General features: G+C 46.7%; 1 protein-coding gene across 1 annotated transcript in view; it reads left to right on the top strand.

Annotated features, from left to right (window-relative positions):
- The first annotated feature begins 3048 nt into the window (after positions 1-3048).
- KDELR3 (KDEL endoplasmic reticulum protein retention receptor 3) overlaps positions 3049-23597 on the top strand; it is a 59422-nt gene continuing 38873 nt past the window's right edge. Inside the window, exon 1 of the mRNA XM_073592578.1 lies at positions 3049-3505. Within this exon, the coding sequence (XP_073448679.1) occupies positions 3415-3505 (91 nt within the window). The 5' untranslated portion in view covers positions 3049-3414. The remainder of the gene's footprint in view (positions 3506-23597) is intronic.

Genomic DNA, 23597 nt, shown 5'->3' with positions numbered 1-23597 from the left:
AAGGGTGCCGCTGCATAAAGGAGAGGGAGAGCATTGAACTTCCTTTCGCTGATCTCCCCTAGCTATAATGAACACAGAAATAACGTGCATTGCATCACTTCCAGGTTTGGCTGTCACTTTCCCAGGCCGCTGCAGCTGAGAATTAAGCTAATGGAGTGCGATTTGCTTCCCATTCGTTTCAGTGTGAAGCAGGCAAGATATCAGGGGTCTAATAGACCCCTGATATCTCATTAAAGAGAACCTGCCATAGCAAAATGCTATCACGTAGGGGACTTTTGGTCTTGAGTGAAAAAAGTGTAGAAAATGTAAAATTACACCCAAGCACTTAGCCTCCCTCCAAAAAAAATAAAATAAACCTTCCCCCCATGCACAAACCCACCATTGGGGCGCCAATGTATGAAAAAGTCAGTTGCGCTACACATGTTACATATTGCCACACATGCCAGAGTGAGACCTATAAACTGGTGAGGTGACCTGTAGGGGCTTTTAAAATGTCGCTATGAAAAAAGTTAATTGGTTCACAGGAGAGCAGAATGTTAAGGCTTGACATGTTTGGTATCTATTTACTGGAAACATTATCTGTTATATTTTACCAAAAATTGGGTAATATAAAAATGTGGAACTACCACCATTTTATTCTCCAGGGTCTTTGTTTTTAGAAAATATATACAATTTGGGGGTTTTAACTAAACTTCAGGTCTAAAATTATTTTTTTTCAAATGTGTGTAAAAGATGAAAAAAATCCGCTGACAGCATTCAATATGTAAATAAAACAAGAAACATAAACTAGAATAAAAGTCAATTTCTTTTTTCATTTTGGATAGAGTAGGGGCTCTTTCACACAGAGCCGATCCACATCAATCAGTACGGGATGCATGAGCACATCCCCTGCAGGATCAGAGCCGAACGGGGTGGATGGCAGTTCTTTGATAATCGAGCCCATTCAGTTTGTGTCAGGTGGACACAAGCAAATCCGTAATAGCTCTAGGGGCAGACGAATGTAAACGAACACTGGAGTCCATTTACATTAGGCTATCTCCAATCTCCCACATTTAGGTCCAGAAAATGGAAAAGGACGCAGTTCTTTTCCATCTTTTTTTCCCAGATTTGGATGGACTTGGAAGTGGGCGGGTGTAAACGGACACAAGTCCATTTACATCCACTTGTCCATAGAGCTGCATGAAGCTTTAGATCTTTTTGCCTTCTATGTCCATTGGGGAGATCTCCCTTTGCTTCCTGTCCTATAGCCAAAGCAGGAAGTGAGAGGAAAACCCTCCAAAAAGAGGGACTCCCTGTCTGTCACCAGTGTCCCCACTATTCCAGCTCTGGTTTCTTTCACTTTCAGTGTTAATAGATGCACACAGCCCGGACTGGGATCAAGAAAGTGGCTTCGTATGGGAGCAGTCAGAAGAGAGGAAAAGCATGGAGCACTACCAGAACAGGGCAGATCTGGGGGGGTGGGGCAATGGGACAAATGCCCTTCCCCTGAGAAATTAGTTGCGGGTGAGCGGCAGGTGAGTGAGCGTGCGGCTCGGCGGGCAGCTTGGCGGATGGGTGAGTGAGCGGGCGGGAGGCTCGGTGGGTGAGTGGGCGGCTGGCCAATCAGTCGGCGGGCGGGGGAGCAGAGAGATGACATAATCTCTCACCGCCTGGTGCCCGCCCTGCATCCCTGCAGTTACGCCTTCACTGTGCAGGCAGCAGAGAGATTACATCATCTTTCTGCTGCCTAACTTCACTCTGGGAAACAGCAAGTGACAGTCCCCACCTTAGCAGGAAAGTGACACAGCAAGTGACAATTGTAGCAGGCAAGTGACAATCTGCAACGCGTTGCAGGTGACGTGGCAAGTGGCAATCCACAACTTGTGGCAGGTGACGTGGCAAGAGACAATCCACAACGTGTGGCAGGTGATGTGGCAAGTGACAATCTGCAATGTGTGGCATGTGACGTGGCAAGCGGCAATCTGCATCTGGTGACAGGTGACCTGGCAAGTGACAATCCGTAACTTGTGGCAGGTGACGTGGCAAGTGACAATCCGCAACTTGTGGCAGGTGAGGTGGCAAGTGACAATCTGCACCGTGGGGCAGGTGACATGGCAAGTGAAAATACACGTGTGGCAGGTGACGTGGCAAGTGACAATCTGTGGCATGTGACGTGGCAAATGACAATATGCATCTGGTGACAGGTGATGTGGCAAATGACAATCCGCAACTTGTGGCAGGTGACGTGGCAATCTGCAACGTGTGGCAGGTGATGTGGCAAGTGACAATCCACAATGTGTGGCAGGTGACGTGGCAAGTGACAATCCACAATGTGTGGCAGGTGACGTGGCAAGTGACAATCCACAATGTGTGGCAGGTGACGTGGCAAGTGACAATCTGCATCTGGTGATAGGTGACGTGGCAAGTGACAATCCGCAACTTCTGGCAGGTGATGTGGCAAGTGACAATCTGCATCTGGTGGCAGGCGACGGTGGCAAGTGACACGTTCAGGGCTCCCACTGATTCTGCATTATGGTGAGTTGAACTATTTAATTTTATATAACAATGTAATATAAGAAATAATGCACTTCAATCATCCTGACACCATAACAACCATGGTGCTGTGATGATTAAAGCGCCAACACCAGCCATTTCCCCGATAAACTGCCCGCAAAAAAAAGTATTTTCTGTCAGTGTCCCTCCCAAGACTAGACTCTCGGGGGGGCACCAGAAGACCCCTGAAAAAAAAGGTTTGGGAACACTGGGTTATCCATTGCACAGAGAAGGTAAATAGAACATATTTATTATTTTAAGGAAAAAAAAAACTTTACAATCTGACTATAACTAACTCCCCTTTATAAAGGTAATCCTGGCGCTTTTTATCTCTTTTCTCTATCATGTCAGTAAACCCCCTGGCCTGTACTCTGTGTCAGAGACCTCAGAAGTGGCATATTTCAGGAGCAGGGGGTATAATTCGGAGAAGTCGTGCACATTCCTCCGTTTTCTGTCGGCAGCCTTTCCCATCCCCTTTAAACAGGCTGATGTGGTGATGTGTAACCTCCCAGCTCAGGTCCCCTCCTCCTCCTCATGCATTGCCCTGAGTACAGGCACCCAGCAGCCACGTCACCCGCCACTACAGCAGAGGAACAGCTCCCTCCTTCCTCCCTCCCAGCCCGGCCACTGCCGTCCATCCTCTCCGGAGCAACACGGCGCCGGGAAGTCACGGTTTGTCCTCAACTAACGAATGTCCAACTTTCTATAGAATATATAGGAGAGAAGGCCGAGCTGAGCCCAGCCCGGGGACTCTGAGGGGACTTTGTGTGAAAACTTTCAGCGCTTCTGCAGCAGCTCTCCCGAATTTCTCCACAACGTTTTGCGCTGCTTTTTCACATTTAGCGTCATTTTTGCACATTTAGCTGTGTTTTTTTCAGGAAGATGAATATTTTTAGAATTTCAGGGGATTTATCCCACTTACTAGCTATTATCATCCTGCTGATGAAGATGTGGAAGACCAAGTCCTGTGCTGGTAAGATATTGCAGGTCTCTGGGGGATGTACACTGCATTATACAGGGTAATGATCAGATGAAGGACGGAGGGGTGGCTACATTCTGTATGAAATTATTAGAAGGCCTCATACACACAGACACTTAAAGTGATTGTAAAGCTTGTGGTCTTATTTATTTATTTATTTAAGTAGCAAACATGTTCTACTTACCTGCTCTGTGCCCTCCTTTTTCTGGGATCCCCCAGCGACACTCCTGGCTCCTCCTCTTCATTGGGTGTCCCCTTAGAGAGCCGATTTCAAAGGGGGCACCTGTGCAGGCGCACTCCCGAGTCCTGCTGCTGCATCCATTGACACAGACAGCAGGACTCGGCCCCGCCCCCCTGCTCCTGTGTCACTGGATTTGATTGGCTCCCGCTGCTATCTATCTATCCAATTAGGACCCGAGACGGGGGCTGGAGCTGCTGGGCTCGTTCACGATGCTGGAACAACCAGGTTCAGGTAAGGAAAAGGGGGGCTCTGAGGGGCAACTGCAGCACAGAAGGTTTTTCACCTTAATGCATAGAATGCATTTAAGCGGAGTTCCACCCAAAAGTGGAACTTCCACTCATTTGTCTCCTCTCCCCGTCCGGTGCCACAATTGGGAGGGGGGACAGGATACCTGACAGGTATATCTTTGACAGGTATCCTGTTCCCACTTCCGGGAGTCCGGGCCGCGGCCCATGACATCACTGCAGGGCTCCCTCCTCCTCTCCCTGTCACCGGGCCAGTAGGAGAGAGGAGTGGGGCCTCACGCATGCGCAGCAGGGTTCCCGGCGTGAAGCCGTAAGGCTATACTGGCGGGTACCCTTACCTGCAGTGGCGGCGGCAGCACCCGATAGCTGATGGAAACATCAGCTGTGGTGCCGACATCGCTGGACTCCAGGACAGGTAAATGTCCTATTGTTAAAAGCCAGCAGTATGTGTAGCTGCTGGCTTTTCTTTTTTTTTGGGGGGGGGCAGAACACCGCTTTAAGGTGAAAAACCTTGAGACTTTACAACTCCTTAAAAGTGGTAGTAAACTCCCCTTTGTGATTTTTTACGAACAGTTAAGCCTATAATAAAGCTTACCTGTGGGTAAAATGAATATCTCCTATTCCTATTCACCATTTAGGAGATATTTGTCTGTCTGACAGCCAGTGATGTCACCAGCTCTGCGCCGTGGCTATAACTCCTGTGCGCATGCGCAAGAGTGATGTCATTGCGGCTTGGCCATTCAAACAGGCACAGCCCGTGAACCCGGACGGAAGACCAGGTGAAGATGGAAGCCCTGTCCCTGGTAACAGTGCGCTGCTGAAGGGCTTCATCTCAAGGTAAGTCTATCATAATGTGCTAGTATGCGATGCATACTAGCACATTATGATATTAGCTTGCAGGAGAAACATTTTTTTTCCCACAAGTTTACTATTGCTTTGAGCTGGCCATAGATGGATCAAATTTAGACAGTTCAGCAGTGACTGGCCAAATTTCAATCCATTTATGGCTACTCAAGAGAAGTTGAACTAAAGATCAACATACTTCATTTGGGAATGTTGGAGAACTTTCATTCGATCAGTGTCTGAAGCCAATCAGCTGCAGTGCTGACCAGTGCATTCTGACACTGGACTATACCATGGCACAATGGCACAGTGGGGTGGATTCCTCCATCTATCATGCTTGTGTGCAAGAGGGAATCTATTTGGTTTTTCTTGTTTTTGTTTTATTAGCCCACCGGTTGATTGAAAAGAAGATCCATTTATGGCCAGCCTTAGCGGTGTAAAATTCCTGGCATTTTCCGGTGTCCACTTATAGCCACAAATACAAGTGAATGGCTGTACATAGCCGTGCTCGGGTAAATGGCAATGGCAAAAGTGGCACATTCAGGTTGAAGCGCTGTATGCGCATGGGTAAACATTAATGTAGACACCAATGGCATTCAACCAAGCAAGACTGTGTATAGCCATTCACTTGTATGAGCAGTTGTAAGTGGCACAAGTGGCTCCCCAGGCACCAGAAAGTGCTCAGTCAGGGGAATTATAAAAGGGGTTGTAAAGGTTAAAAAAAAAAAAAAAAAAAAGTTTTGTTTTTTTTTGCTAAAATAAACATGTTATACTTACCTGCTCTGTAGAGAAGCCCCAAAGCTCCTCTTTTGGGGTCCCCCACCAGCACTCTCAGCTCCTTCCCTTGTGTGGGCCCCCATAGCAAGCCACTTGCTATGGTGGCACACCTGAGGACTCACTCCCAAACCGAACTGTGTGCATCCATAGACACGAACAGCACGACTCGGCACCCCCCCCCCCCCCCCCATAAGGTTTTTTTGACAGCAGCATGAACCAATGGCTCCTGCTGCTGCCTCTGTGAGAAGAGAGAGCCACTGCAGACAGACACAACACTGGACTGAGATAGGACTAAGTAGGCATGTAAGTATTTATGGTGGAGTGGGGGATGATACAACTACTGGGACATTTTTGTTTGAAAAGTGTAAGAATTAAAAAATAACAATTATACTCGGTCCGATGTTGCATATGTCCCCGCCATCTCTACTCTCTACACCAAAAACTAAGCCATTAAAGACCATTAATCACTCAGTTCTTGGGCTTCTGTGAGCAGAGAGCCGGTGACTGTTAGCTCTCTGCTCTGCCCCTCCAGCTCCAACTGGAGCGCTGGGCTGTGGAGGGGACGGGAGCTGCTGGCTACGACTATCAGTGACTCGATGAGGGGCTTAGCCAGCTGCCACTCAGGGATCAGGGTGGATCCTGACATTAAATTTGAGATCCCTCCAGAGTCTGGACCGGCTGAATGACGTCAGCTGACAGTGGACTTAAGCCAGGTGTCGGCTGGATACAGGTCACAGGAGTGCGGAACTTAGTGCACTCCTGTGATCTACAGAAGTACGGCCAGAAGAGCTTTGGCCCTAAATCTCCATTATTGCAGGGAATGCATTAAGGTAAAAAACGTCCGGCCTTTAGAACAACTTTAAAGTGGGGTTCCACCCAAAAAAACAAAAATACCTGAAAAATTCTAAAAAAAAAACAAAAAAACATTTGGATATTTTTTTTTTTTACTTACCTCTAAATGCCTGTTGCTAGGTGGTCCCTCGTAGTCTGCCTCCCTTTGCCTGGGCTGGTGACATCACTTCCCCCTCGGCACAGGAAGGGCTCCGCTCTGCTCCCTCCCTCCTGTCAATCATCTGGGACCCATTACAGGTCCCAGGTGAATAAGCGGCCAATCACGGCGTGCGACGCCGCTCGCGCATGCGCAGTGGGTGCCAGGCTGTGAAGCCACAGCTCGGCGGCCACAGTTGAAATGCCGGCGCCGACGAGCGGAGGGGGGGAGCGAGCGGGGCTTCGATCCCCCGCATCGCTGGACCCAGGGACAGGTAAGTGTCCAATTAAAAAAGTCAGCAGCTGCGGTATTTGTAGCTGCTGACTTTTAATTTTTTTTTTTTTTTAATGGACCCCCTGGGTGGAACTCCTCTTTAAGCACATCTAAACCCAGGAACTGCTAATGAGTCCTTAGATTATTTTCCCTTCCTGCCCAGCCCTGGTGTCCCTTTACAAGCAGGGGACAGGAAAGACCGGCTGATCAAATGACCACTGTGAATGACTGTCACAGTGATCACATAATCGGGAGCTTATCCCACTGGTCCCTGATCATTAGATCAAGAGCTGTCTTTGACATCTCAGTCACTGTGCTGGGAGCACAACCTCAGCACAGAAAGCTCTACCACGCATGAATGCTAATGTGGAGCGTGTGGGCCCAACCTATTTGCTGAAGCATATGTGTGTTACGTAGGTGGTAAGAGGTTAATCGTACACTACAGGGCACAGGTTGAGTATTCATAGACTCTGGCTTATAACGCTATCCACTACGTGGGTCTTCACACTCTTTTCCCTTTATGTTAACCTGGCACTCCTGCCATTAATGCATTTCCTGTCTCAGGGTGACAACTGCACTGAGCAGCGTTGTAACTCTAGGACAGGGAGTGTGTTAAGACTACATAACACCTTCCTTTCTTCTGCATCATAAGGTGTTTTGTAGCCCACAGAGGTAGCAGGGAACAGTGCTAGCTAATAATAGTCCATTGGCAGAGAGCACAGGACGTTATCGGCTCACAAGATTTCTGGCAGGATGAACAGATATTTTAAAAATGTTCCTTTTGCCGTGTTTACATGGCACGTTTGCGTTTAGAAGCTTTTTTCTTTTTTATCAAATAGACAAAAATTAAGAACGCCTGTAAACTAAGTGCGAGTTACCGCATTTACAAGCTGTTACAGGCGTTTCAGATGCCTCTGAACATCCGTCCTGAATGCATTTTTTTTGCTTTTCGAATAAATGCTTCTAAACTCAACTGCCTAGAAAAGACTATAAAAGACCCTGTGTACATGTACTGATAAGATAACATAGAGGAGAGTTCAGGGGCAGCTGAAAAAAACGCCCAACTGCTCCTAAACGTCCGTTTACCAGCATCAGTGTACATGAAGCCTAAATCCCTGTACACACAATCGGAATTTCCGTCAGAAAAACGTTGGATGGTTTTTCAGACAGAATTCCGCTCAAGCTTGCCTTGCATACACACGGTCACACAAAAGTCTCTGAACTTTCGACCATCAAGAACGCGGTGACCTACAACACTACGACGAGCCGAGAAAATTAAGTTCAATGCTTCCGAGCATGCGTTGAATTTGTTTCCCGAGCATGTGTAGGAATTTTGCACGTCGGAATTGCTACAGACGATCGGAATTTCTGATAGGAACTTTTTCCGTCGGAAAAATAGAGAACCTGCTCTCAATCTTTTCAAATAATTTCCGACCAAAAGCTCACATCAGACTTTTGCTGGCAGAATTTCCGATCGTGTGTACGGGGAATTACAGGCCAAAAGAGATCAAATAAGAGCTCTTTCACATGTGCAGCTATTACTACCATCCTTCTAAAAAGCGGTCCAAGGTGGATCACTTTTCAGAGATGTTTGACAGGCAGCAAGGAGATGCTATTTCACCTCCTCACTGACATTTTTACCCTCAAAATAACATTCCACTGTACCGCAACTGCGTACAATGCAAGTGGTTGTGGCACAGCTCTAATCACTTGAATAGGCCGCATTTGTATGTCAGCGGCGGTACCAGTTGGCGAATGTGACATGCCGTTAAATTTTTACTATGGCACCTGTCTGCATTTCTATGTTTGGTGGGCAGTGGTAAAACCTAACTTTTAGATCCATACCAGACCCTTATCCGAGCACACAGCTGGCAGGTCAGGGGGTAGGGACAAGCGAGCTTCCCCCTCCCTCCTGAACTGTACAAGGCCGCATGCCCTCAACATGGGGGGGGGGGGTGCTTTGGGGCCACCCCAAAGCACCTTGTCCCTATGTTGACGAGGACAAGGGCCTCTTCCTGACAACCCTGGCCGTTGGTTGTCGGGGTCTGTGGGCGGGGGGCTTATCGGAATCTGGAAGCGCCCTTCAACAAGGGGTCCCCCAGATCCCAGCCCCCCACCCTATGTGAATGAGTATGGGATACATTGTACCCCTACCCATTCACCTAAAAAAAAAGTATAAAAAAAAATGCCCCCGCCCCAAGGCACGTCCCCACCCCCTTTCCTGTCCTTCCGGGCTGCATGCTCGGATAAGGGTCTGGTATGGATTTTGGGGGGACCCCCATGCCGTTTTTTTTGGCGCAAGGGTTCCCCTTAAAATCCATAATAGACCGAAGGGCCTGGTATGCTCTTTGAGGGGGAACCCATGCTAGTTTTAAATTTTAACATTTTGCGAGGAGGTCCCCCTAAAGATTCATACCAGACACAGTGCCTGGTATTGTCGGGGATCAAAGTCGGATCCCTGCAGGGCAAAGTTGGATCCAAAATGGTACGACTGTTGTGTCATACCAGTGTTAACACAGCCTAAAGGTCTGTAATTGTAAAAAGGTTACAGTGTATGTAAACCCAAAATCTATTATCTTAATCTGGTAAAGCTTTTGAGGAAACACCCCTTAAAGCGCTTGTTACCCCAACACTTCATATTCCTGATATGTGCCTGCTGTATCATGTACCTGTATGAGAAAGTCTCCTGTTCTTGTATTGCTTCCTTTATGTGAAATCCCTGGTGTTCCTGCCACGTAAGTTTGACTTGAACAACAGCCGTTCGACCGTTTGTCGAATTACGAACATTATGGGCCGTTTGTGCCAAATTCGCGACTGCATCACACCGCAAAGCTCCGCAAGTGCAGGGCGCTGGTGACTCTGCGCATTATTCCAAAAATTCTTTGGTGTGGGCCTTTTTTGAGACATGTGCAGAAGATTGCACTGTTGCTATTTGCAACACATCTCTGAAGCGTATCAAGCGTGGACTAGACAGCAAGCGCTTTGGCACCACATGCTTAATCAGACATGTGTCGAGCTCCCATGCAGCCCGTTGACAACACTACCTAAAAGACCCACACCAAAGAACAAGGCGGACCTCTCCTTGCTCCTCCTCATCAGCTGGGATCTCCAACCCCACTATACCTCCAGTCCTCTCAGAAACCTGCACTGAGAGGAATGAAGGTGTAGAATTAGGTGTGCCACTGCCAAGTACTTGCGGGCAATCTGCTATCGGTACACCAACGTCCGATTCTAGCAGACAGATTTCCCTACCCCAGTTGCTCCACCGGTGACAGAAGTTCGCTCCCAGCCATACACATGCCCAACGGTTGAATGCTAGCTTGGCTAAATTGCTAGCACTTCAACTGCTGCCTTTTCAGTTGGTAGACTCTGCCCCCTTCCGTGAGTTTGTGGAATGTGCGCTACCTCAGTGGCAGGTTCCCAAACACCACTTTTTTTCATGGAAGGCGATTCCGGCTCTCTACCAGCATGTGGAAGGCAATGTCCATGCCTTGCTGGGACATGCCCACCATTCTACTAGTGGTGATTCTGCCACACCTCTCTCCTCCACCCCCTCCTCTTCTTCTTCCTCCATGGCCTCTTCCTGTGCTGATTTGTCCTCAGAACCAGCAGTGCTCCATAGGCGTTCAAGGGGCTACGCAAGCACGCAGGCAAAAAGATGCCATGCGGTGCTTGAGCTGGTGTGCTTAAGCGACAGGAGCCACACTGGGGCAGAGATTCTGTCAGCTCTGCAGGGGAAGACTCAGAGGTGGTTGACGCCACGCCAGCTTAAGGCAGGAATGGTGGTTTGCGACAATGGCACCAACCTCCTCTCCACCCTCTGACAGGGACCACTGACCCATGTGCCCTGTTTGGCTCACGTCCTTAACTCGGTGGTGCAACGGTTCTTGGGCAGGTACCCGGGCTTACAGGATGTCCTGAAGCAGGCCAGGAAAGTCTGTGTGCATTTCCGCAGGTCATATAATGCCGGTGCTCGGCTGGCTGACCTCCAAAAGGAATTTAACCTGCCCAAGAACTGCGTCATCTGTGACATGCCCACCAGGTGGAACTCAATGTTGGCCATGCTGCAGCGGCTGCACACATAGCAGAGGGCCATTAATGAGTACCTGTGTGACTATGGCACCAGGACAGGGTCAGGGGAGCTTGTTTTTTTTTTTTCCACGCCAGTGGGCCATGATCAGGGATGCATGCACGGTCCTGTCACTATTTGTGACACTGTCCCTCTTGTCCACCTGTTGGAGCACATGCTGCGTGGAATAATGGACAGGGCACTTGAGGCAGAACAGAGGCAGGAAGAGGAGGACTTCCTTACCTCTCAAAGCCCCCTTTATCCAGACAGTGTTCCTGCGTGCCCGCCGATCACACAGGAAGAGAACGAGGAGGAGGATTGTGTCAGCATGGAGGTGGGGCCTAGCACTCAGCATCAGCAGCAGTCTTCAAGGGATCATTTACAGTCCAAAGAAACCCATGGACTTGTACATGGCTAGGAGGAGGTGGCTGCGGATCATGTCGTCCTTAGTGACCCAGAGGACTCTGGACCGAATGCCCCAAGCAAGCCTACGCTGCATGGCCTCCCTGATCCTGCAAAGCCTGCGGAAGCATCCTTGTATTCGTGGTATCAAGGAGAGGGATCATTACTGGCTGGCTGTGGACCTTATCTTGCCGTTGCAGAGGATGAAACATCTTCGGGAGGCCTCGCAGAAAGGTTTGTGCAACACGTTTCCAGAGCCTGGGGGTGTTACAATTTCCTGGTCCTCCTGGTCAACGTGTTGCTGAGGCTTCGGTCAGTCACAGAAGGAGCGGTGGAGAAGGTGGCCGTCTGACCAATGCGTCAGACAATTTTTTAGTCCGCAGCCCCAAGGTATGATTGGTTCCAGCAACCATCGCCAGCGTCTGATTCACATGGTGCAGGAATACCTAGGGGCAAGATCAGACTTGGACACCTTTCCCACCAAAAATCCTCTGGGTTACTGGGTTGAGGATGGATCACTGCCAGAGCTTGCACAGTATGCAATTGGGCTACTGGTCTGTCCTGCATCCAGCGTTCTTTCGGAACGCACATTCAGTGCTGCTGGAGGCTTTGTAACCGACCACAGGGTGCGCCTATCTATCGAATCGGTCGATCGGCTGACCTTCATAAAAATGAATCAGTCTTGGATCACCAGCTACCAAGCACCTGATGCTGATGTAACCGAATATTTTTTTTTTTTTTTTAATATGAGATCCCTTCAAGACTGCCTATGCTGATGCAGAGTGACTATCCTGTTATGCTGAGTGACAATCCTCTTCCTCCTCAATGTCCATGCTGATAGCTTGTAAGAACATTTTTGGTTCTGGGCACCGCCACCAGTGGCTAAGGCCCAATTTTTCTGCCCCTGTTTAACAGGGGCATGTAATTACATTTTTTGATGCAATACTTTGCAGCAGGACTCATTCCTGCACTCCAACTAGAGTATCTGTGAGGGGTTGCAGTGTTGTGGCACCAGTGCCCAAGGCCCAATTTTTCTGCCCGTTTAACAGGGACGTGCAATTACAATTTTTGATGCAATACTTTGCAGCAGGGCTCATTCCTGCGCTCCAACTAGAGTATCTGTGAGAGGTTGCAGTGTTGTGGCACCAGCACCAGTGCCTTAGGCCCAATTTTTCAGCCTCTGTTTAACAGGGGCATGTAATTACAATTCTTGATCTAATATTTCACAGCAGGGCCCGTTCCTGCGCCCACCAAGAGTAACTGTGAGGCCTTACAGTGTTGTGGCAACACCACCACACCGTCCATCACCAAAGGCCCAATTTTTCTGACCCTGTTCAACAGGGGCATGTAAGTACTATTCTTCTATGGCAACACCAACACCTAAGGCCCAAATTTCTGCAGAGTATATAGGGCAGGCCCCTACTTTCAAACATCCAACTTACAAACGACTCCTACTTGCAAACGGAAGGAGACAACAGGAAGTGAGAGGAAATCTACCCCTAGGAAGGGAAATTCTCTCCTGTAAGAGTTCCTTGTTTCACTAAAAACCCCAAATTTTCAAATTCCAATTGTCATTGGGACAGAAACTGAAATGGTGAAATCTTCTGAACAGGTGCACAGACAGCAAAACAAATGTTACAGGGGTGATAATCCTTCCCTTTGTTTTCCAAAAAGCTTAAAAATAGATTTTTTGGCTGGAGCTACACGTAAAGAATGTACCAGTTCAAAATTACAAACAGATTCTACTTAAGAACAAACCTACAGTCCCTGCCTTGTTTGCGCCGGGGTTGGGTGCGGGGTTCCCCTTAATATCAATACAAGACCCAAAGGGGCTGGTAATGGGCTGGGTGGGGCAGTTTCTCAGTGATTTTCATCCATATTGCCGGGACCAGACATGACATTAAAGCCGCAAGCAGTTTTAAATTACTTTTTTCCCTTTAGAAATGTCATTTTGAGCAGGGACGGTTCGAAACACGCGACACTTTACAGGCATACTATAGACACCCCTCAGGTACGATATTTAAAGGAATATTTCACTTTTATTTTTTCACTCTAAGCATCATTAAAATCACTGCTCCCGAAAAAAGTCAGTTTTTAAAACTTTTTTTTGCATTGATACATGTCCCCTGGGGCAGGACCCGGGTCCCCATACCCTTTTTAGGCCTTTAAAATGCGCACTTTAGATTTCTCACGTTCGAGTCCCATAGACTTTAACGGTGTTCGAAAGTTCGCGCGAACTTTCAGTCCGTTCGAATGTTCTGATGCGAACCGAACCGGGGGGTGTTCGGCTCATCCCTACTGCTTTCCTATTAAAAACTGATCACACTAAGCAGGAGAGCACATCGTGGTAAGTTCTCTATCTGTGCTGGGAACTCAGCCTTCTCCTCCAATGATCAGACTTGTCCTGAAATGCCCCCGCTGTACAGCCTTTCACTGGGAAGCTCAGTGTCCGGTTGCTTCCCCTCCCCAGCTCTTATGCGGCTGAGAACAGAGGGAATATAATCACTTATAAAAAAAGGTATTTATAATGTTTTTTTATATCTGCACAAAAATGTTTTGCCTTTCATTTCTATTTTAAACTGAATGGGTTGTTTGATAAGGTGATCATTTACAATCACTTTGACCCTATAACCCTAAAAACCCTACATTCATTTCAAAAACCTCTGAAATCACTTTCCCTTGTAAAAACCTTTAGCCCCCGTTCCCATCAGCACGATTTGACATGTCAAATCGCATGCCAAATCGAAGCCTATTGCTGGCAACGGCACTGTCCCTATCGGTGTGACTCCGACTTTGCAGCGCTGCTCCGATTTCCAAAAGTAGTTCCTGCACTACTTTTGGCTACTTCGGGGGCGATTTCAATAGACATCTGTGCATTAACCCTCACAGATGTCTTTCAAATAGCCCCAGAGCTCGCTCTGAAATGCGGGCTTAAAATCGTGCGAGTTCAGCTGAACTCGCGCAATTTCAAACCCGTGTTCAGTGTGAATGAGGGCTAAATCGAGGTTCAGAGAATTTACTTTTCTCAGATTCATTTACCATTACAGCACCCTATGTTTCCTTGGGACTCTTATATGGTTCTCTCTGCCCTGCAGAAACTACAGTGAGGGAAAAAAGTATTTGATCCCCTGCTGATTTTGTATGTTTGCCCATTGACAAAGAAATGATCAGTCTATAATTTTAATGGAAGGTTTATTTTGACAGTGAGAGACAGAATAAAAACAAAAATATCCAGAAAACTGCCAAAAAGTTATACATTGATTTGCATTTTAATGAGTGAAATAAGTATTTGATCCCCTATCAGTCAGCAAGATTTCTGGCTCCCATGTGTCTTCTATACAGGTAACAAGCTGAGATTAGGAGCACTCCCTTAAAGTGAGTGCTCCTAATCGCAGCTTGTTACCTGTATAAAAGGAACCTGTCTACAGAAGCATTCAATCAGATTCCAATCTCTCCACCATCGCCAAGACCAAAGAGCTGTTCAAGGATGTCAGGGACAAGATTGTAGACCTACACAAGGCTGGAATGGGCTACAAAACCATCGCCAAGCAGCTTGGTGGAAGGGTGACAACAGTTGGTGCGATTATTCGCAAATTAAAAAAAACACTCAATAACTGTCAATCTCCCTTGCTTTGGGGCTCTGTGCAAGATATCATCTCGTGGAGTTTCAATGATCATGAGAACGATGGGAAATCAGCCCAGAACTACACAGAAGAATCGTGTCATTGATCTCAAGGCAGCTGGGACCATAGTCACCAAGAAAACAATTGGTAACACACTACGCCATGAAGGACTGAAATCCTGCAGCACTTGCAAGGTTCCCCTGCTCAAGAAAGCACATGTACAGGCCTGTCTGAAGTTTGCTAATGAACATCTGAATGATTCAGGGGAGAACTGGGTGAAAGTGTTGTGGTCAAATGAGACCAAAATCAAGCTCTTTGGCATCAACTCAACTCGCCGTGTTTGGAGGAGGAGGAATGCTGCCTATGACCCCAAGAATGCCATCCCCCCCGTCAAACATGAAGGTGGAAACATTGTGCTTTGGGGGTGTTTTTCTGCTAAGGGGACAGGACAGCATTACCACATCAAAGGGACGATGGACGGGGCCATGTACCGTCAAATCTTGGGTGAGAACCTCCTTCCCTCAGCCAGGGCATTGAAAATGGGTCGTTGATGTGTATTCCAACATGACAATGACCCAAAACACACAGCCAAGGCAACAAAGGAGTGTCTCAAGAAGAAGCACATTAAGGTCCTGGAGTGGCCTAGTCTCCAGACCTAAATCCCATAGAAATTATGTGGAGAGAGCTGAAGGTTCGAGTTACCAAACGTCAGCCTTGAAACCTTAATGACTTGGAGAGGATCTGCAAAGAGGAGCGGGGGAGCGGCACAAAATCCTTCCTGAGATGTGTGCAAGCCTGGCGGCCAACTACAAGAAACGTCTGACCTCTGTGACTGGACAAATTAAAACGTAGAAGTGACCTGGCACAGCTAGCAAAGGCATGCCCCCATCTCGAATAAATGAACATACATAAAAAAGAGACAGGGTTGGGACTTTGCATGGGACATGTCTTTGCAAAAAAATAAAAATAGAATTCAAATGATAAACTCTAATTCAGTTGAATATCACAATCACGTAATGTGTACACATGATTGATAGACACACGATGTACTAAAGTCATAATAGATAATCAAGTCAGTGCCACAATCGCGTAAGATATACATGATTGATAGACACATGGTGAACTAGTACAAAATGATAATAATGGCAATAATGATAATCATAATGTAAATAATCATAATAATAATAGTAGTAACATGATTTTTATTTTGTAGATACTTAACATATCAATTAAGGATCGTAAAAATATTTGTTACAGTTAATCAGTGAATAATGAACATGATTGATGAAAATATAAATCACAGTAATCATGATTGATACATTGGATACAGAGAAACAACATACATCCAATATAAATTGATACATAATGTAGGTAAGTTACAATTCATCATAAAAACCGGATTGTCTTGACACCCTTTATCAGAGACTCTACGCGTTTCATGGCCTGAAGCCAATCATTAGGAGTGAAAGATGCAAGACTATACTGAAAGATGAATAAATAGACAACTATTATTATATGATCCCTTTCAGGAAGGGGGGACATGCAAGTAGCACAATACTTGTCAATCACTTACAAGGCAGCTAAGAGGCTGAGCCCAGCTTCTTAGTGGGAAAGCGAGGGATCTGGGATGGTGCATCTCACCTGGGGCAGAGGCGGGAGACTCCCCCACTCCTTCCCCCCTTCCCCTTTCAAGAGGAAGAGGGATCAGGGGAACCAGCCAGGAAGTGTACCAGACCACCACAGTGGTGCCTCTATGTATATGTGTAGTGCATACACCCAATACCTAAAAACAATGTGTAAAAAAACATGTGTAACTGATGAGATAAGTGAAACAATGAAAAAGGTATAAATATGAGGATAACACATAACGAATGATAACAAGGTGTTTAAAATGAGTGAACCACCTGTGTGCCAACATAGGAATGGTTGTGTGAATGTGTAAAAATTATGTGCTTAGTTAATGGTGTGCCTATGTGAAGTGAAAAATTAGGGTGTTGATATGTGTTTAGAATGAATAAACTGAACATACTCCAGTAGGAGTGCATAGTAAACAAACATAGTATATATACATGTATTGGCTCCAAGTTTACCTGGTGATATAAAAGTGCAGTGGATAGTGTCCTGTCCTTAGGCCTCATGGCCACGGGCGTTTTAAAAAATGAGCTGCAAAGCTAGTACCGACATTTTGCATTGGCGTCAATGTGCGTTTAGCCACGCTAGCTTTCAGATGCGTTTCTCTGTCTCTATTCATAATCAATGGGTCCCCATGGGAGCCCATTGATTTGAATAGAAGTCGCACCAGAAGTCAGATCCAGATGATCCAACTTGGGGTGTGACTTGTGTGCTGAGAATCTTGAAGGGGAACCCCACCAAAATTTTGCTTGAGGTTCTCCCAAGATCCATATCAGACCCTTATCCGAGCCCGCCCCCCCCTCCTGACACGTCCGCAGTGGATCCCCACCCATCCCAGCTGCAACGTTTGATGGAAGAAGAACGTCCCCATATTGCGGCGCGGCTGCTCGCCGTGATCGGGGCAGGTCTGCAAGATGTTGAGGCATCAAGGTCAGTCCCCACTCCCATCGCTGTACAGGGATGAAGGAGGAGGGAGCCATATGGTGCCTCGCAACCCCGGAAGTGAAAGACAATAAGATGATTTATGATTATGATTATTGCCATTATTATCATTTTGTACTAGTTCACCATGTTTCTATCAATCGTGTGGCGGCACAGTGGTGCAGTGGTTAGCACTCTCACCTAGCAGTAAAAAAGGGTCGCTGGTTCGAATCCCAACCACGACACTACCTGCCTGGAGTTTGCATGTTCTCCCTGTGCCTGCGTGGGTTTCCTCCGGGTACTCCGGTTTCCTCCCACACACCAAAGACATGCTGGTAGGTTAATTGGCTTCTGTCCAAAATTGGCCCTAGTATATGAATGGGGACCTTGGATTGAGGGTAGGGATTGATGTGAGTGTGCGATGTTCAGGGTTAGGGACAAGGGTCAGGGTTGTAGACCCACACTCACTCAGGTTGAACTGGATGGACTGGTGTCTTTATTCAACCTTACTAACTATGTAACTATGTGTGTATCTTACGTGATTGTGGCACTGAATTGATTATCTATTATGACTTTACTAGATCGTGTGTCTATCAATCATGTGTACACATTACGTGATTATGACATTCAATCGAATTAGAGTTTACCATTTGAATTCTATTTTCGTTTTTTTGCAAAGACATGCCCCATGCAAAATCCCAACCCTGTCTCTTTTTTATGTATAACCACTGTGATTGCCAACAAGGGTTTTTGCCACCAAGTACTAAGTCATGTTTTGCGAAGGGGTCGAATACTTATTTCACTCATTAAAATGCAAATCAATTTATAACTTTTTTTGAAATGCGTTTTTCTGGATATTTTTGTTGTTATTCTCTCTCTCACTGTTAAAGCAGAACTCCAGGACTTTCAAAAAATCCCCCATTAGTACCCCCCCCTCCACACACACACACACAGAAAACACTAAACAGTTATTATATTTGTGAAATTTCTTACCGTTTAAGAGATATGTCTGATTTAATTTTTATATTCCGTGATTCAAAAAATGCATCATCTTTTCTGGCAGGGAGGATCTCTTAGAATAGTGATTGCATTATATCCTCTTCTCTCCCTCTCTAACTGTAATCAGACTACATTTCCCATGAATCCTTGACATGGGAGAAAATGTGGGAGATACACTAGGCTTATACATGTAAATGTGAACTCGCCCACTTCAACATAAATCACACCCCTCATTCTGCAGCCAGCAAGCCATACATAACGCACGGTATGATAGGTTACAGCCTTATAAATACAAAGCATTTTAATATAAATGCAAACCGGTGCAACGTGTCAGTGCCCACCAGTGCTGAATGTCAGAGACCACCAGAGCCGAATGTCAGGGGCCACCAGTGCCGAATGTCAGGGACCACCAGTGCCGAATGTCAGGGACCACCAGTGCCGAATGTCAGGGACCACCAGAGCCGAATGTCAGGGACCACCAGTGCCGAATGTCAGGGACCACCAGTGCCGAATGTCAGGGACCACCAGTGCCGAATGTCAGGAACCACCAGTGCCGAATGTCAGGGACCACCAGTGCCGAATGTCAGGGACCACCAGTGCCGAATGTCAGGGACCACCAGTGCAGCATGTCAGGGACCACCAGTGCAGCATGTCAGGGACCACCAGTGCAGCATGTCAGGGACCACCAGTGCGGTGTCACCAGTGCCTTATCAATGCGGTGTCACCAGTGCCTTATCAGTGGCCATCAGTGCGGTGTCACCAGTGCCTTATCAGTGGCCATCATTGCGGTGTCACCAGTGCGTTATCAGTGCCCATCATTGCGGTGTCACCAGTGCCCATCATTGCGGTGACACCAGTGCCTTATCAGTGCTTGTCTTGGGATAGTTACAGATAATCCAGAGACAGGGCGAATCTTTGGCTGACAGACCTGTATGTGAGAACACTGCTCGTCGTACAGCCCCGCCTCCCTGCACCGGAATTGTGATAGACAGCTCAGAGCGCACTGTTCCAATGTGCAGGGAGGCAGGGCTGTACGGCGAGCGGTGTTCTCACATACAGATCTGTCAGCCCGAGATGCGCTCTGTCCCGATTATCTGTAATCTCCCCGCACTGGAGAGAGATGGCGGGCGCTGGAGATGGCGGGGAGGACGGGGGCGGTGCTGGCAGGGAGGAGGAGGGACTAGAGCAGAGGAGGAGGACACCAACTCTATGGGCGGCACAGACCGGGGGCTGTAAGAACCTCTCCACCCACTACAGCGAGCCAGGCAGAAGTACAAGTCCCTGCTCGCTTTCAAAAGACTACAAGGGGGCGTGTCAGACCACTGGCTGAGGTTACTGGAGGGATAGCAGCCAGCGGTCTTGCAAACAGGAAATCAGCAAGAATGTTTTTTCAGCAAGTTCAGCAGGTTATTGCAGAGGAACTACAGAGCTCAGAAGAACATGGCTGACATAGTTGGTGAAGGTAGGAGATCAGCAACGAGAACATGGAAAAAAGGTTTTGCCTGGAGTTCTGTTTTAAAATAAACATACCATTAAAATTATAGACTGATAATTATTTTGTCAGTGGACAAACGTTCAAAATCAACAGGGGATCAAATATTTTTTTCCCTCTCTGTACCTTTTTAACCAATTAGGGAATTCCCCTGCAAGGTGGCCTTCTTGGTGGCTATCAAATCTGTCAGATGTGCCTTTGAGTTAACGTCTGTCTCTTGTAAAAAGCTATTCCTTATTATTCACAAGGATACAGTAGTATTGCAGCCATTACCCTCCTTTCTTTCTAAGGTGGTGTCAGGCCTCCACATAATCCTTCCTTCCTTGTGCACTGCTTATAAGCACCCAAAAGGAGATTGTACTGTACTTCACTGTCTGGACGGGGTCAAAGCCATCAGAGCATACCTAAAAGCTATAGGTTCTATCAGGGAGACAGATTTTCTGTTTGTCCTAACCTCAGGACATTGCAAAGGACATCCTGCTTCAAGATCAACAATTGCTGGGTGGATAAAACAACTCATCCCGAGTTCACACCTGAAAGCAGGCATCACTAAATAGCAGACCATGGTCCACATTCGTACGTACTTAGTCAATGTCCTGTCTGGATCACCATAGTCCCCCCATTTAGATGCCATTCTACCCAGAGCTATCACTACTGCTGCTGTCATTTTCACAGAGCTGACAGCAGGAGGCAGGACAGCGCTGGATGGAGGGCAGGGGCTGCCAGAGTTAACAAGCAGGTGATTGCCTGCTAGGTTGCAGGGCGGTCCCAGCAGCCAATCAGAAGCTAGCAGCTCCCGTCCTCTGTCCAAACCTGCTGTGTCTACCACCTTCTTCCCTGTTTGTGTAAGGTAGGACAGGAAGCGGGGGGGTGGGAGAGTATGTAAAGGGGCCGGAGGACATTATTGGGGTCACTGACAGTTAAAGGGGGTGCTCAGGACAGTAATGGGATTGTTGAGGACAGTAATGGGGGGGCTCGGGACAGTAAGGGAGGAGCTCAGGAAAGGTAAAGGGGGAAGCTCGTTTGCACGCACATGTCGCAGGTAGGGCAGCCCATTCATTTTAATGGGCTGCCCTACCCGAAAGAAACGCAGGGAAAGGAGCCCCAACTTTTTTTTTTTTTTATCTCACCGCATCAAGCTGCATGGTGCTGCAGCACCATCTGGTTTGGTGCTTGTGAAAATTTGCCATAGGTGCCGAAAGAGCAGCGCATTTCTCTGGGTGGGGAATGTTTGTGGTTTCGCACATGTTCCCTAGCCACAGAGATGTAAAGCTAGCTGAAGAAGAGAGGAGGGCTGTGATGTGAAGGATCTGAGTCATCGCACAAACATACGCTTCGGACCTCTGCTGGAAGAAAGTGTCACTAACTGGACCTCCATGAATTTTAATTCAATACCACTGCCCTAAAGGATAAAGGACCTCCTGCACTCCACCGGGTCAGTAGGAGTTTCCTGGGCATTTCAACATCAAGTCTCTGTTGCTCAGCTTTGTAAGGCCGCCACATGGTCCTCTGTTCTTACATTTTCCAAGTTCTACCAGGTGGACGTCTTTTGACTCTTGTTATTGTTGGTCCTGTTGGCACAGCTCTGTTTGCCTTGTTGTTGCCCCCTATGCTTGGGGAGGACCCAGGGTATATGAATAATAAGCCTGTCTCCTGAACTATACCTCTAAGATAAAATAAATTTTGGCTTACTTGTAAATTCCATATGTTGGAGTACTAGACATAAGCTACCCTCCCCTCTGTTTCTGTGCTACTATGCATTGCTTAGGATTTAGGATTAGAGTAGCGATATATGGGGATATTCAGGATGTGTGCCCTCCAAAGCTTTGCCAGTGTCCAATCACCTGAAGGTTCAAGCTTATACCCCGGGGTGTATGAACATTAAACCTGTGTCCTGCATTGTACTCCAAGTTTTTGGTTTTTTTTTTATAGAAATTCATGCAGTTTAATGCTTCAGTGTACTCTGAAACTACTGCAATTAAACTATTGAACAAATAACCAATTGCTTTGTTTAACAAAATTAGTACAACCCCAATTTCAAAAAAGTTGGGACACAGGTTGATTTACTAAAACTGGAGAGCAAGATCTGGTGCAGCTCTGTACAGCAACCAGTCAGCTTCCAATTATTATTGTCAAAGCTTAATTAAACAAGCTGATTGGTTGCTGTGCAGAGCTGCACCAGATTTTGCACTCTCCTGTTTTAGTAAATCAACTCCACTGTGTAAAAATCTACATAAAAACAGAATGCAATGATATCTCATAAACCCATATTTTATCCAAGGAAAGAAAGCATATGTGTAAACTGAGAAAATGTATCATTTAAAGAAAACAATAGGGTAATTTTGAAATTGATGGCAGCAACACCTCAAAAAGTTGGGACAGGAGAACAAAAAGCTGGCAAAGTAAGTGGTACTAACAAAGAAGAGCTGTCAGAACATTTTTCAACTAATGAGATTAACTGGCAACAGGTCAGTAACATGATTGGGTATAAAAAGAGCATCTAAGAGTCACAGTGGGGGAGACTTACAAAAAAATGGTGCACAGAGAATCTGGTGCAGCTGTGCATAGTAAACAATCAGCTTCTAGGTTTTATTGTCAAAAATTATTTAACAAGCTGAAGTTTGAAGCTGATTGGTTACTATGCACAGCTGCACCTAATTCTGTGTGGACCAGTTTTAGTAAATCTCCCCCCGTGTCTCCGAAGTAAAGATGGGCAATCGCCAATCTGTGAAAAGCTGCATTGAAAAATCGTCGAACAAGAATTATGTTCCTCAACGTAAAATTGCAAGGACATTACATATAGTGTCATCTACTGTACATAATATCATCAAAAGATTTAGAGGATCTGGAGAAATCTTTGTGCACCAGGGACAAGACCGCAACTCAATGTTGGATGCCCGTGATCTTCGGGTCCTCAGAAGGCACTGCATTAAAAAAAGGCATGATTATGTGATGGACATCACTGCATGGGCTCAGGAATACTTCCATAAATCACTGTTTGTGGACACAGATAACCATGCCATTCAAAAATGCAAGGTAAAGCTTTGCTATTCAAAGAAGAAGCCATATCTGAACATGATCCAGAAACGTTGTTTTCTCTGGGCCAAAGCTCCTGTAAAATGGTCTGTTGCAAAGTGGAAAATCGTTCTGTGGTCAGATGAATTGAAATTTGACATCCTTTTTGCAACCATGTGCGCCGGATTCCCAGAACTAAAAAAAAGGAGAGGGATCTACCGCTTGTTATCAGTGCTCAGTTCAAAAGCCTTCATCTCAGATGGTGGGGGGGGGGCGTATGGATTGCTGCTTGCACATCTGGAAAGGCACCATCTTTGCTGAAAGATATACAGTATCCAGGTTGTAGAGCAGCATATGCTCCCATCCAGACAATGTTTTTTTCAGGGAAGGCCTTGCATATTTCAGCAAGACAATGCTAAACCACATACTGCATCTGTGACAACAGCATGGCCTCGTAGATGAAGAGTCATCCGGGTGCTTAACTGGCCTGCTTGCAGTCCAGACCTTTTACCAATTGAAAATATTTGGAGCATCTTGAAATGAAAAATACGACAAAAAAGATCCAG

This window comes from Aquarana catesbeiana, linkage group LG07 (assembly GCF_042186555.1).
Source record: "Aquarana catesbeiana isolate 2022-GZ linkage group LG07, ASM4218655v1, whole genome shotgun sequence".
NCBI classification, from domain to species: Eukaryota; Metazoa; Chordata; class Amphibia; order Anura; family Ranidae; genus Aquarana; species Aquarana catesbeiana.
The sequence above is the reverse complement of the archived record's forward strand: the minus strand, read 5'-3'. Positions and strand labels throughout refer to the sequence as shown.